This window comes from Moschus berezovskii, chromosome 25 (genome assembly GCF_049115385.1).
Source record: "Moschus berezovskii isolate FMDL1 chromosome 25, NW_MosBer_1.0, whole genome shotgun sequence".
Lineage (NCBI taxonomy): Eukaryota > Metazoa > Chordata > Mammalia > Artiodactyla > Moschidae > Moschus > Moschus berezovskii.
Window position 1 is genome coordinate 22,584,170 of NC_142484.1, and position 15,446 is coordinate 22,599,615.

The 15,446-nt window shown below is 41.1% G+C and overlaps 1 protein-coding gene across 5 annotated transcripts in view; it reads right to left on the bottom strand.

The window, feature by feature from the left end:
- Window positions 1-15,446, bottom strand: part of HPS5 (HPS5 biogenesis of lysosomal organelles complex 2 subunit 2) — a 50,271-nt gene that overhangs the window by 24,975 nt on the left and 9,850 nt on the right. For 3 of the 5 annotated variants that reach the window (XM_088832331.1, XM_055415999.2, XM_055415998.2), the window contains exons 2-8: window positions 9,185-9,348; window positions 7,400-7,510; window positions 7,167-7,231; window positions 6,523-6,715; window positions 5,279-5,412; window positions 1,493-1,705; window positions 1,106-1,177 (exon numbers count right to left, since the gene is read on the bottom strand). In XM_088832331.1, the coding sequence (XP_088688457.1) occupies window positions 1,106-1,177; window positions 1,493-1,705; window positions 5,279-5,412; window positions 6,523-6,715; window positions 7,167-7,231; window positions 7,400-7,510; window positions 9,185-9,292 (896 nt within the window). In that variant the 5' untranslated portion in view covers window positions 9,293-9,348. Of the gene's footprint in view, window positions 1-1,105; window positions 1,178-1,492; window positions 1,706-5,278; window positions 5,413-6,522; window positions 6,716-7,166; window positions 7,232-7,399; window positions 7,511-9,184; window positions 9,349-11,787; window positions 11,934-15,446 lie in introns of all 5 variants that reach the window. The other 2 variants (XM_088832330.1, XM_055416001.2) reach the window with 2 other exon arrangements.

The following is a 15,446-nucleotide window of genomic DNA, read 5'->3' on the forward strand; positions in this document are numbered from 1 at the left end:
ACACCAAGCCCGCATGGACCTTACTGTCTAGGAATAAGATAGGTATACATATGTTTGAATATGTAATTATAAACTGCGATAAGTGCCATAAAGAAAGAGTTTTTAATATGCTTCATCTATGGGCAAATAAATAGCGTTCTGTAGTATCTTTCAGGATGAATTATGGATTTATCAAAGAGTTACACTCTTTACAATTGACTTCCAAATATTTCAGTGGAGGCAGTGCAACAACATATACATACATTAGTTAGGGGCAGTTAGTTGACATTTCAAGTGTTTTGTTTTTTGGTTTTTTAATTACATTCAGAGAGGTTAGTTAGCCTTTGAAAAAAACTCAATCAGGAGCCAAACTCCAGACTACCCTATAAGAGCTCTACAGAATGTTTCCTGAATCTGCATTAACGATCTTGTTAATTAGCCTAAGGAATACTAGAAATAATCTCCTATTGCTGAAATAAGAAAAGTTCAAGACATACAGACTGACTGGAAACCATACACTGGGCATTCCTATGCTTGTAGAACAAGCTGTAAGAACTGGTAAGCCCAGCAGCTAACAGCTCTGAGTGGCACTCTGCGCTACCACTTAATAGTAGACTTTTTTGTACCTAACCCAACTAGAAAGCTAGCTGAACTCTGATGTTAAGAGTATGGCTGGCTGGATGCAACTTGAGCAGATCTTTCACTCAAAGCACCTAAAGAACAGGGAGCTGAAATTTCACATTTACAACAACAAATTCTACAACTACTTTTGCAGCTGCTTGTGGAGAAACATACATATGCAGCAGATTTCAGCCTGAGGCTTGCTTTCCTTGTTGTATCCCACCAAGGAGGGGAGGTTATGAAAGAATGTGTACCTATAGCTCTGAGCTCTAATTGTCAGATGTACCCAACAACTATTAAGTGTTCAAGTGGTTTAGGGCCGTTCAAAACAGGAAGGGAAGTGTATTTCTATGCTTTTTTTTCATCCTCTTATATATAGCACTTTACACAGTCGTTTCCTGATTTTCTAAAAATGATTTAGTACAAAAACAAAAAGCTAACTGCCTCTGAACAAGAAACAGATGAAGTTTTTTTTTTTTTTTAAGGATCAAAGAGAGAAACTTACCTAAGATGTAAGAGTTTGGGGAAGGACAAACACTGGGAGGATCCAATCGTATGATCATACCGAGGTTCTGATCTAGGAAGTAAACATGATTAATCATTTCATCACAATATAAAAATATCTGTTTCGATACACAGGAAAATTTCTGCCTACAAAACAAATTCAAGAGCCAGCTCACTGCATTTGCTCTCGCTCAGTTTGCTTTAACCATATAAAAAATAATTGATTAAAGGCTTTTAGGGTTCTCTGAATCTTTCAATAAAAATTCTACTTCACTCTTAAAAGGTATGATAAAAATCTTTGCTGCATACAGAACGTCAGAGGTTTCAACCCAACCCCCACCCCAAGTAAGTTCCTCAAATACTTCCTGCTGAACATAGAAGTCATTACCTTAGATTAATCACGGGAAGAGGCGGTGAGGAGAGGAGTTTCTTAAACTGATGTGTGCTTAAAACTTCTCCATCAAAGTTCACCTCCCACATCCTGGAGCCAGGGCGCGCACAGTACAGTAGGGGCTGCTGGCCTGCAGAACACCTTCCCGGGAAGAAACAAGCTCCATATTCTCCATCTCTTTCCTTATTTCCAATTTTCCAAAACTTTTCTCTAATACCCCCCACAAAAAAAAGAGAAATCACGTTTACTGACAGAAACGTCAAAAGCACTGGCACTGCAAATCCGCATGGCCCTAATAACCCCACCCACAAAGTCCTCCCTTTCTTCATATTAGCAATTTACTGGAATGAACAACAGAATGGAAACATCAAAACAGAGTTACAACTTTCATTTGCCATTAACTACTTCTGTTATAGGAAGCAAAACACTTCAGGTTAGTATTTCAGTTTAGTACACAGAATGAGGGGTCAGAGTAAATGCGAAGGCTCTTTTTCAAAACTAAAAGATGAGTGCTACCAAACCATTTCCTACATCCTTAAATCCTACTGATTGCTCATCTTGCTTTTCAGCTACCCCGGGAGGCCACTGATCTACTCTCCAATCCTGTCTCCAGGCCACTCGTCTGTCACAAATACCCAATAAACACCTCACTCTTTCCTCAAAACGCTAAGTCCTTCTGAAAGTCTGTACCTTGGAACATTCCGTTCCCTTAGGATTACACAAACTAGATATACAGAAGAACTGCACATAAAAACTGCCTGAGAACATGGAGGGTGAGAATGAGTATGTCTCTTCCCAAACACTCCTTAATTTTTCATGAGCTAACTCCATCCTTCCTCCTCTGACAGTCTTCTTACTTCTACAAGCAGAATTTCAGGCTTCCCACGCCATGTTTTCAAAGCATTCACCACATTATATGTGGTAGTGGTGTCTACTTGAACAGTAGGTGCCAGTGGTAAAGAACCCACCTGCCAGTGTAGGAGACATGGGAGACTCTGGTTCGATCCCTGGGTAGGGATTTTGATCCATTGGTAGGGAAGATCCCCAGAGGAGGGCATGGCAACCCTCTCCAGTATTCTTGTCTAGAGAATCCCAATGGACGGAGGAGCTTGGCAGGCTACAGTCCATAGGGTCGCAAAGAGTCAGACACGACTGAAGCAACTTAGCACCCTCGCACGCACCCTACACTTAACTTGCTTCATGAATAAAACAAAACATCAGCTTTACTAGAAGAATAGTTTTATGGATTAACTAAAATAATCCAGAAATGTATTTTATTTCCCAAATAAGGAACATAAGTAATGAAACCATAACTTCCTCTATTGCTCTGTATGCACTTCAAAGCACTTTCACATACATAATTCTTCTAGTAAAGCTCATTAACAACACTGACAGAAAGCAGCAGAAAAAGCAACCTCGTTATCTCACTTGGGTTAGTTATCAGGGGCCTTGGTTTGAACAAAAAAAAAAAAAATGTTTGTTGGGAAAGGAACATAGCTTGAAACAAACAAAACTTTAACATAAATAAAAACTTTTAAATACTGTACTATCCATGTTCCCCCAAACTGAATTCTAGTTCATGAAGAAGGCATTTCTAAAACATGTTATTTTTGCAGTTGGCTATCCTCATAACCAACTCTAGTCACAATCCTGTGAAATGGGAATTAGCAACTATATTGCACAGAGATAAAAATAAACCTCCATTTATTTAGCTCTTTATACCATTTCACTAGATTCTCAAAACAACCCTGCTGCTGCTAAGTCACTTCAGTCGTGTCCGACTCTGTGCGACTCCATAGACGGAAGCCCACCAGGCTCCCCCGTCCCTGGGATTCTCCAGGCAAGAACACTGGAGTGGGTTGCCATTTCCTTCTCCAATGTGTGAAAGTGAAAAGTGAAAGTGAAGTCGCTTAGTCGTGTCCGACCCTTAGCGACCCCGCGGACTGCGGCCTACCAGGCTCCTCCATCCATGGGATTTTCTAGACAAGAGTAGTGGAGTGGCTTGCCATTGCCTTCTCGGCAAAACAACCCTAGTAAGGTGTTAATTCAGTCCAGTGTTCTGACCACTTGTCAGAATGTCAGTCAAATTTCTGAACTGGACAGGAAAAATCACAGAAAGAAATTTGTGAGGTTAACTAATATTTTACCCAAATCTCAAGGGCAGATTTAATGGCCAAAAGGTCCAATGTCAAAGGATATACTAGAAGTGACTCAGGTACAGAAAGGGCACAAAATCAAGATGGAAAGATTCTAGTCTGCCTCCTCCAGCTGCATGATGTCAGGCAAGCTCTATTACTCACTAGGTCTAGGCTAAAAGTGACCGGGTGACATTGGATGATGTCCAGTTCTGTACGTCTAACTTCATCACTGATCCACAGTCTGAAATAAGTCAGAACCAAGTACACCCCCCTTCCTACTAACTGCGGGTAAACGGACCCTTTGCGTCTCAAAGCCCTGCTCCACAGCTGTCTACCTAGGTTCTGACCCCAGACACGTGCAACCTGCTATGACTGGTCTCCTCTCCACAAGCCGTTCCCATCCCAAGAAATCAAAGTGCAACCTCTCCTCACCTTCTCACAAGATAGAAGAGCCCCCAGAAGGACATCAAAAGTTTCCAATCCTGGACAGTCCTAAGAGGACCAATTTCCAAACCCTGATTTTCCACATGTACACTTCCTTAAAATGATCTGAGAGCCCATGTACTTATTGAGAGTGACATTTACAGCTGTCACTCTCAGTATGGTACAAACTTACCAATGGGATCCCCACCAACTCCCATCTCAAGCCACAAGGACACACCTTGGAATATGCCTAATTCTTTCTCACTGCTCCCAAGAGGCTGCATCTTCCTACTAGAACAGCCTCTCCCCTCCTACCTTTCTGCCTTCAAACTTCACCTACTAAACCTCCTTATCAAATTACTGAAGCTGGCTAGTGGACTCACAGGGGTTTATTAAGCAATTCTCTCTTCTTTTGTGTGTGTGCTCAAAATTCTCCATAATAAATTTCTAAAAGAGGGGTGGGTTCGGAGGAATATGGTAGCTGGCCAAGGCTACTGGAAAGGAAAAGACGGGATGGGGGGGCAGTGAACATTTCTACGCTGTGAGAATGGCTGAGGAACTTAAGCACAGTGATACACAAGATTTATTCATTTCAAGCCATTTCCTGTTCTGTTCTTGTATTTCACAGCCAATTCACTCCTTTGCCATTCACTGGCCCTTTGCATTGACCCTTGAGACTTCTTTAATATTTGTCAGCTTCACAAAGTTCTTATTCTTCACCCAATTTTACCTTTTAGTAAAATTCTATTAAATACACAGCAAAATTCCACATCACCATAAAATCTGAGACTCTGAGCCATGTGGGAGAGCAGTTCTCCTGGGTTCCATTATCCTTGCTCTCCACCTGGCACTTTTCCCAAAAAGTCTCTTGTTTTTCCAGCAAAAGAAATAAAAAAGACCACACAGCTAATTTCAACAACAACAACAAGCTCAATCCAAGAAGACTCCCTGATTCCCCATATAGGAACAGGCCTTTGTTCAGCCTTCCTTCATGGAACTTAGAACAAGGCTTCTTGGTAGAATTGAGTTTTTGCCTTACTCACCCACTGGACTATGGTCACTCTCCTCTAGATCCTCTCTGCTCTCTAACATCAATTTGCACAGAGCTGGTTCCTTATTAATATTTGCATAACTGAATTGAAGAAATTGGGCGAGATGACTTCTAAGTCCCTTTCAGTCCTGAAATTCTGTATTCCCAATGACTCACAGTTAGTAAGTATACCTCTCAGTGTCACACAAGAAGGATCGAGTAAGCGAAGATACAAGCAGTCTTCCATCCAAATAATCTAACTGGACAACACAGGAATCAACTGTCGTTATTGTCTGAACAGGAAACATCACAAAGGCAGCAGCTGCCTAAAGGGGATGTGACAAGAAAATAAAATGTATCTTTATGTATACACATAATCCTCCTCTCTTTACCTTTTAAATGAAAACCGCTTAGATAGCAAAACAAAAATTTTAAACGGACCGAAATTAATTTGCCTGTTAGACTATCAGTTTCAGCCATTCATTCTGTGAAACGAATGGATCTACATAACTGCAGAGAATTCTTAAGGCTCTGTTTGTGATTATCTATTCTTAGAAGTTGGAATGAAAAAGACAAAATAAGTTTTGGAATATGTGAGAGAATTGTTCACCTGTAGACAGAACTTCTCCACTTGGAAAAAAGGACAGACTAGGACTAAGAATCCCAAATGTATTTTGGATGAAAAATATGTTATGAATCAAGTGGTAACTGTGATGGGTCATCATGAATATTTCATTAATACATCAAGAATACTCTGATGTGTTAACTAAAAAAATAATTAGGCAATGGTATTTAGATCTCTTCTAATCTGCTACAATCCTCCAAGGAAATAAGCCAATGTTCCCCACTTCTGATGTAACAGCTTTGGAAAAGGAGGACAGTGAAAACCAGGTCCACTGTCTTAATGACAAACTGGAGCATTCCAGGAAGCCTCAGGACCCACATTGCTAAGCCCAATCCAGGGGGTGCCTTTAAGATTCCATTTACAAGTTACATCTATCCTGAAAGAAAGTATACCTGTACTCAAGAATTTCTTCAAAATGGGGACCAGGAGAATAGGAGTCTGGGCAACTGGTACCATTCCTCCATGTCTGCCATTTTATTCACATAACTAATAAACAGGCATCTGTTCTTCCTTGACAGCCAACCATTAAAGAACGCTTTATTTAAGTGGGCCATCCAAGTGAATTATGGAGTAATATGATAGACAACGCGCAAATTATGAAAGTTAGCTCACAGGCCATTCTGCAACACGACCAAGATATACCAGGGTACCATACATACTACATGCAAACAAGTTTTCTCAAAATTAATAGTCTGGGCTCTAGATAACCGTGCCAAGACATACAGATCAAACTGCGTTCTTTAATTGAAATTCTGTAAGACAACACCTTATACATTCACCCACTTACGCAAAGCACTGAACTGGTTCTCACCTTTGCTTGCTTAGAAGTGTTGAGTTTGATGGCAGAAACTTTCCCCAAATGATCACCTACAAATACTCTAAGAATAGCTGTATCCCAACAGAGAGCTGTAACTTTTCGGCCTTTGTGTTCCGAAGACACATAAATTCGTTCTGGTTTCCCACGACGCTCTTGATTTAACTCCCAAACAACTACAAGACCTTGACTGCAAGCATGGAAACATAGAAGCAAATTTTTGGCAGTGGTGAAAAAGGTACAATTTCGCTGCATCACAGTATCAACTATATTAAATATATAAGCATATTCTTATTCTTCAGAAAAGAGGAAGTAGAAAGCCAAGATATTAATCTCTTTGCTTTAGTCCACCAATCCAATACAACAGAGAACTTTGAGGTTCTAAATTGTGTTACCTTTCTATTTTGAGGTCTCAGAAATGTTGCCTCATATTAGTGCTTTCCACAAATCCTATGGTGACCAACTGCCCATCTTGGTTTGCTTGGGTCTAAATGGTTTCCCAGGTCACAGGACTTTCAGTGCTAAAAAAGGGTGAGGCCCAGGCACACCAGGACGGTTGGTAACCCTAATAAACACACAACCAATTTTTCGATTTCAGATGCATTTGGGAAAAATCAGATAGTTTCAAAACAGTTTCTTACCTGGTAGCCACAGCAACATAATCATCATCATGTAAACAGCAGGCGATCTGAGAAATTGCACCTTCCTAGAGCACAGAGGGAAAAATATCAGGCAGCTCCTCAAAAACGGTAATTTACTACTCAATCTCAAGTTTTACCTTCTTCTTTTATTCCAAATGCTATTTACAATGGAGAAATCACATTCACTGACAGATACTCCAGATGGTACATGACAGGGCAACCCTTAATCTTACCCGGTGAGAAAGAAAAAGCCTGTGCTTCCAGCCTTCTTTCTGAATGAGGTTGAGTCCTCCTCCTGAACTGCCCAAAGCCAGCCATTTTCGAGACACGGCTATGCTCGTGCACTAGAAACATGGAAACAGACAAGTGAGAGACTCTCAGTCACTTAGCAAACTCAACTACCTACTGGAAATAAGAGACTGAGAATCTGTGTCAGGTTCCTCCCACCACCCTACCCACGGCCCAGTTAGATACCACACAACGGGATGCAAGGTCTTATTCTAGAAGAGTGGAAGATACGGAAGAAAGGACATTTCGGTTTTAGCTTTTTAACTGAATTTCAAAATGGCTGAATAGGCTCAATTGTATAAATGAGTAATTTTCCCCTTGGCAGAAGCCAGTTACTAGCCTATTCATCTTCTGGGCAATTCAGCTAGGTCACTCCAGTGCTGACCACAATGATGGAAGATCAAGTACCCAGGGGATAAAGCAACCACTTTAACCATCTGTTCAGGTAAATCCTTTCTAGTCTGTATGATGAGCACAGAAAAGCCACAGCTCTGAGAGCAAGTGAGACTGCAGACAACACAAATACAAGTCGCTGTACTATTACATCTCCCTACACGTTCCGCTCCTTATCCATCAGAAAAGCAGTGGCCATGCTATGCCCAATACACTATGGTAAAAATTACTGATTGGCAAACAAACATATTCCCAATTCACTTCGACCTTGTTTCTTTGTACTATAGAAGCTGGAAAATCCAAATCTTTACTTACCCAGTTTCTTTTGCAGCTAGGGGGAGCCCTGGAACTCAAGTCCAGCTAATGAGACTAAGCCCTACGGGGGCTTCCTGGAAAACTCTGCCCTCTCAGATAAATGGTGGAATCTGAAGGGGAAAAAAGGATTTGTCCAGGCACCTCCATCTCACTTGAGCTGCTACTGGTGATAATCAAGACTTGAAGCCAGCCCGCTGATCTTGCAAATGTGACCAAGAGTCAATATACAGAAGCTAGCAGAACAGGAAGATGAAGAGCCTGGGTCCTACGGAATATCAGTGGCCACCACACTAAACCCAGAAACAACGACCTCCAACCAAACACCTTTACTGCTTGACCACTACTGAGAAGACTTTCTGTAACTTGCAGCTGAAAAAATGTCAGCTATCAACCCTCTTAATTGTTGCTCGTATTACTTTCCCTATTACTCCCTGTTCCTCTGCTCAGAGGCTAGAAGGGTGCTCTGGGGTGAGGAACTGGTTATGAGACTGTTCTTCACCATGTCATTCCTGAGTTTATCAATTGAACTCAGAGTTTGAGAGAAGCACATACTCCTTCCCACAGAACTAATTTTTGGCTAATTTTGTAATGCTAATTTTTAGCTCTGTTCCCTAAAACAGAGGGGGTAAATCAAATTCCTTGTTTTGAAATGAACTTCACAGAACTGCAATGGTTCTTATTGTTCAAAAGGCAATGAGGTATACTCATTTGAACTATGTTATTTTCAATCAAATACGTTACTTTCTGAGAGAAGGCAGTAAGATTTGGGGGAGGGGATGGATTCAGTAATCAATATCACGATTTCTAAGGACGGGAAAGAAGAATTCAATCAACTGCTTGAAAGATAAATCAAGAAAAGTGCTAAGAAAATACTACTTCTATGCAAAGTATTACAGCACAGGTAAGAACACCCAGGAGTCTATAAAACATAAAAAATGTTAGGAGGGGTGCACACACGTAACAGAGAACACACCAAAATATGAATATGAAAATAAAACTGATATAAGGATCAAGAAAATCACCTTTAGACGAGTGGAGTCCAGCCTCAGGGCTGAAAGTAATGGATCCAGAGACTCAAATTCTGCAAGAACATGGCTGTAGGACTCTGGTATCACTGGCACAAAAGTCATTTACCCCGACAGACGAAGCTACGTTGAGAGACAGGCACAGTGATCCCGAATAAAACCTGCAGAAATATAATTTAAGCAGCTCACCACTCTTTCAGCAAGCATTAAATGAACAGGTGTTACAGCGAAGAATAAAATCTGACCCCACCTTGGATCGGCTCCTTTTAACCTTTGCTCCCCAATGCTGTTGCAATCCATACATAATGGCCTGCCTCAAGGAACCCTGCCCCTCTGCCTGAATCTTAAACCAAAATGCCTTTGATCAGGACCCTCTTCCACCTGTGGATGGCTACAGGAAGGGAGAAATTAACAGCCCCCTCCCTGACGTTGGCCATTCCAGGAGATATTTGCAAGATTAATAGCCTTTTTACTTTACTTCCTCACCTTCCTCCCCACCCCTATGAAACAATCTGGTATCCAGGCCCCAATAAGACGGTTATTTTGAGACTCGAGTCTGCCATTGTCTCGGACAGCCGCCTTCCCAAATGAAGTTATTCTTTGCCTCAACACTTCTGTCTCCGATTTACTGGCCTGTCATGCGGTGAGCAGAGCAAGCCTGGACTCAGGAACAAGTGGAGAAAACAAGGCAACATGAGAAAGGATTCCCTACTCTGGAGGTGCCTGGCATCTAGGTGGAAAGAAAACATGTACAAATAACATTATATGTGCTGTATCATTCCCTGACTCTAAAACTCCCAGAGAAAGAAATCCAGATCCTCAAGGTTCTCCATAATCCTATCCTACTCTATTTATCTAACAGAATATAAGGGGAAATTTTGTCAAGCTCCTCTGTGGTAAAAGAGAAACTCCGGCTGCAATTCTTTGAGCTGTAAATCATCTGTCTTCAAGTCTCTCACTACATTCAATGGTTATGAGCCCACAATTCAACAGTGTTTACAGGAAAGGGCCTCTGGATGGCTTCCTCCAGCCTGTAAGTGAGAAGTCGGATGCCGAGAATTAGCACACCAAGGGGAACGAGAGTTTCAGTATCAGACCTGATAGGAAAAAATAGGAGTAAGAATTCACATCCCTGGGATCGCAAAAGTCAGACACAACTTAGTGACTAAACAAAAGACTACAAGGGAGCAAATGCCAACTACCCAGTGAAGACTCTGTAAACTAACACAAGCATTCTTACCTGCTCAACAACACTCAAGTGTATGTTTCTGTGAAATTATACGAGTTTCCAGAAAAAAGAAATCGAATTTAAGAAAATTCTACCCATTAATTTTAACTTTTCCTCAATCTTTTGTTACCTACCCAGTGGAGAATAAAAAGCAAATACCACAGAAAAATTCAGAAATAATTGTTTATACTTGTTTTTAATTATTTATACCTTGTGGTTTTGTTTTTGTTTTTTTTCCCAAAAAACACATATATTCACTCACTCATTTATTCAACATTTATGTACTTAGCACCAACTACATGCCAGACATCCTTTTAGGTCTCAGAGATACAACAGAGGACAAAACAAGTCCTAACATTCATGGAGCATACTTTCCAGGGGCAAAACACATATAGAAAATTATAATACTTTTTACTGCATACACATAACATAGTTTTATTTTCTGCTATTATATGCTGTTTTTAATACAGCTTGATCTGTGCAAGAATGGTGTTCTGGAAAAAAAAAAATCTTTAGCAGTTCTCCTATACTCAAAGTATTATTTAGAAATCTCTCATTCTTTCACCCATTTACAGACACAGAAAAATCAGGATCACCAGACAAACAGCTCTGCTCACCATCCAGTTCTACAAGGGTTAAGTGTTAACCTGCTGCAGTTGCTGACCACCAGGGCACTCTGAGAGGAAATTAAGCCAACAGGATGAGGCCCGCTGCTCCAGACAACAGGCCCCTCAAACAGTTAGATGTATATCTCAGGAAGGATTTTAATCACCTCAGATTTTTATACCTCCCCATACACAGAAAAGCACTAAAATCTGTTCTTTGTGATTAGCAGTAATCTACCAAGATACAGGCTTGCCTGCACTTATTTCCTAGCTAAAATTCATATGTAAACTGCCTTCTCTCCGACCTCTTCAGAGCAGCTTCCTCAGAGCTAACCGAGTGGCTATCACCCAGGCTAAAGTCCTTGGCAAGCCCCTGAGCAAAATTTAAACTCATAATTAATTCTTGTGTGTTTTTTTTCCAAATCAACAGCTTCTAGTAAAATATGAGGCACAGTGCGGCTAACAAGACAAAATAATTCCAGAAAGCAGTCATTTTATAATCAACTAGGGAGGAAAGACAAATCTCACACACACACACACACACCTCATAAGGGAAACATAAGCAAAGTAATACGCTGGAACACAGAGGACAGAGGGATCACACTGAGTTAAAAGTAACCACAGAAAACTTTCTAAGGGAAGTAGTCCTAGAGCTGAGGAAAAGGGAAAGGGGAACAAGGCAGCAATAAGCCAAGTATTTACTGTTGTTGTTGTTTAGTCACTAAGTGGTGTCCAACTCTTTTGCAACCCCATGGACTGTAACCCACCAGGTTCCTCTGTCCATGGGATTTCCCAAGCAATACTGGAATGTGTCGCCATTTCCTTCTCCAGGGGATCTTCCCAACTCAGGGATCGAATCCAAGTCTCCTGCACTGGCAAGTCAGAGGATATACTTGGAGAATATAAGTTCAGTCTTTGGTTGAAACACAGGATACAAGCAATGGAATAAAAAAATAAAACTGGACATTAATTCAGGTACAAGTTACAAAGCACTATGAATCTCAAACCAAGGAACCTGAACAAATCATAATCTGGTAAGCAACAGAAAATTGGAGAAGGAAATGGCAACCCACTCCAGTGTTCTTGCCTGGAGAATCCCAGGGATAGAGGAGCCTGGTGGGCTGCCCTCTATGGGGTCGCACAGAGTCGGACACGACTGACGTGACGTAGCAGCAAGCAACAGAGAGGCACTGAAGGATTTAGTACTCGTAGACAACATAATTCCTGTGAAGTGCTATGGGCAGACACTAGAAACCAAGGACTTGAGAAAAGGGGTTAGAAGTGAGAAACTAAAGATAAGGCCTTTTAGTTACTCAAGACATCTTGCAGAGAAGGAGAAAACCTCTCTTGACCTTATGAGCAGGGGAGACTCAAACAGACATGTAGGTAGTAAACGAACAGAATTTAGAATGCTAGGGACTGAAGATACAAGAAAAAGAAGATGAATCACTGTCTAAGATCCTAAGGAAGATAGAAAGAAATGACATCAAGACCACAGTGGCTATCTCTTCCACTTGCAAACTTAAACTCTGATATGGATAGACCATTTGGCATTGATCTCAGTGAAGAGAATGACCTGGAAATTATGACCTAATTGGGTAAAAAACCTAGTTTCTATTTCTCTGAAAAAGACTTAATGGAGATGAGAACAAAAAGGGAACAGCATATACAATGTCAGTTCTCAAGAGAAGTTGCTGGGTGTTAGCGAAAGTGAAAGTCGCTCAGTTGTGTCTGACTCTTTGAGACCCCATAAACTGTAGCCCACCAGGCTCCTCTGTCCATGGCATTTTCCAGGTCAAAATACTGGAGTGAGTAGCTGTTCCCTTCTCCATGGGATCTTCCTAACCCAGGGATCAAACTCAGTCTCCTGCATTGCAAACAGATTCTTTACCATCTTGAGCTATCAGGGAAGCCCAGTGATAGTGTTACACCCATTCCAAATTTCTACCTTCCCCTGTGCTTACTATCTCTGAATAGACTCCTTACCTCCCAGACCTACTTACCAAAATCTTCCCAGGCTTTCAGGTCCAGCATAAGTTCTACTTCTCATAATTCTCAAAGTGGAAAACTCATAGATAACTTGGTGCACACATCCACGTAATTCAAAAATTAATCTGAATTAATGTTCTGGATCCCTGAACATTTTCAAGAAGGGAAAGGAAGTGCTCCCTCTCATGAAGCTACACAGTCCACTCCTCCACAGCTCACACCATTATAAGGTACTTTCTTACTACTAGGTTGAAACCTGATGACTTGGAGCTTTTATTCCCAACTGTGGCTTCTACAGTTTAAGAAAATGTCAGCATGCGTGCTAAGTCGCTTCAGTCGTGACTGACTCATTGCAACCCTATGTACTGTAGCCTGGCAAGATTCTCCAGGCAAGAGTACTGGAGTGTGTTGCATGCCCTCCTCCAGGGGATCTTCCTTACCCAGGGATCAAACCTGTGTTTCCTGCATTGATAGGTGGGTTCTCTACCACAATGGGAAGCCCAAGGAAATGTTTACTCCTTACAAAACAGTCCTTCAGTATTTGAAAAATGTCATGAGGTCTTCTAAAAATTTAACACCAGTTCTTCAATCATTCTGACCTGACAATTTCCAAATTCCTCTCAGTTCTGATAAGCCTTCCACACAGGACCTTTAGTTTGCCTGAACATGTCCTGTCCAGAACTGAACATAAAACTCTTCAGTAGCTTAATAACCAGAACAGAGGAGAAACACTAACTTCCTTGACCTGGACACTAAGTTTCTATATTACATTATAAAACAGTACCAGAGGCAGTTTTTTTTTTTTTTCTTCAGGTATGTTTTTAAAGTAGCCATGTCACACTTCTGATTCAACAAAGCAAGAAGCTAACTCTTTTGAACTGTGGTGCTGGAGAAGACTCTTGAGAGTCCCTTGGACTGCAAGGAGATCCAACCAGTCCATTCTAAAGGAGATCAATCCTGGGTGTTCATTGGAAGGACTGATGCTAAAGCTGAAACTCCAATACTGTGGCCACCTCATGCGACGAGTTGACTCACTGGAAAAGAGTCTGATGCTGGGAGGGATTGGGGGTAGGAGGAGACGGGGACGACAGAGAATGAGATGGCTGGATGGCATCACCGACTCGATGGACATGAGTTTGAGTGAACTCCGGGAGTTGGTGATGGACAGGGAGGCCTGGCGTGCTGTGATTCATGGGTCACAGAGTCGGACACGACTGAGTGACTGAACTGAACTAACACCCAAAGAAATTTTCAAACAAAATTAATGTAATCTTCCTAGCTAGTACCTGGGTTTCCCTGGTGACTTAGTGGTAAAGAATACACCTGCCAACGCAGGAGACACGGATTCAATCCTTGGGTTGGGAAGATCTCCTGGAGAAGGAAACGACAATCCACTCCAATATTCTTTTTTTTTTAATTGGAGGCTAATTATTTTACAATATTATATTGGTTGGTTTTGCCATACATTGACATGAATCCGCCCCAGGTGTACATGAGTTCCCCCTCCTGAACCCCCCTTCCACCTCCCTCCTCCCCTTATCCTCCCTCTGAGTCATCCCTGCATACCAGCCCCAAGCATCCTGTAACATGCATCGACCCTGAACTGGCGATTCGTTTCACATATGATAATATACATGTTTCAATGCCACACTCCAATATTCTTGCCTGGGAGATCCCATGAATAGAGGCACTTGGCAAGCTGTAATCCATGGAGTCGCAAAAGAGCTGGAGACAACTTAGCAAGTAAACAACATCAGCCAGTACCTAGATACAGTAGAATCGAGCTCAAATTGAAAGCTGCTATTAATCAAATTCAACAATGAACATAAAAAGTACCCAGAAATTTGTAAGCTGTTCAAACAAGAACATAGAATGTTCATACTTGTTAAAGTTTGGTTAGGGATACATGAGGATTCATTATACTATCCTATCTTTGTGTTTGAAATTTTTCTGAACAAGATTTTTTATTGAGGTACATATAGTTAAATTACAGTGCTGTGTTAGTTTCAAGTGTACAGCAAAATGATTTAGTCATGCACATATACGCATTCAAGACTTTTAAGTAAATATTTAACAACAAGAATCTCTGTACAAATCTTTCATTCTATAAACTTTCTGTGCCTCCATGGTTTAATATATGCTGTTTCTGGAATCTTCCTCCACAGAAAAAACACATCTCTCCGCAAAACTGAGTTTAACTATTACTTATGTCACAGTTATCCTAGCAAAACACTAAGCAAACAGTGGGTGGCCATAAATGCTTACCAAAGTCAATGAAAAAACCTTTTGAAGAGTTAGTTTACCAAAGGTCACAGAGCTCAGAAGCAGAGGTGAGACTAAAATCCACTAATCTTGATTCCAAATCTAATTACCTTTCCATTTCCCCTATTGCTTGATGGCAACATAAAAGAGCAGTGGATTAAAAAAAGGTTTTTCT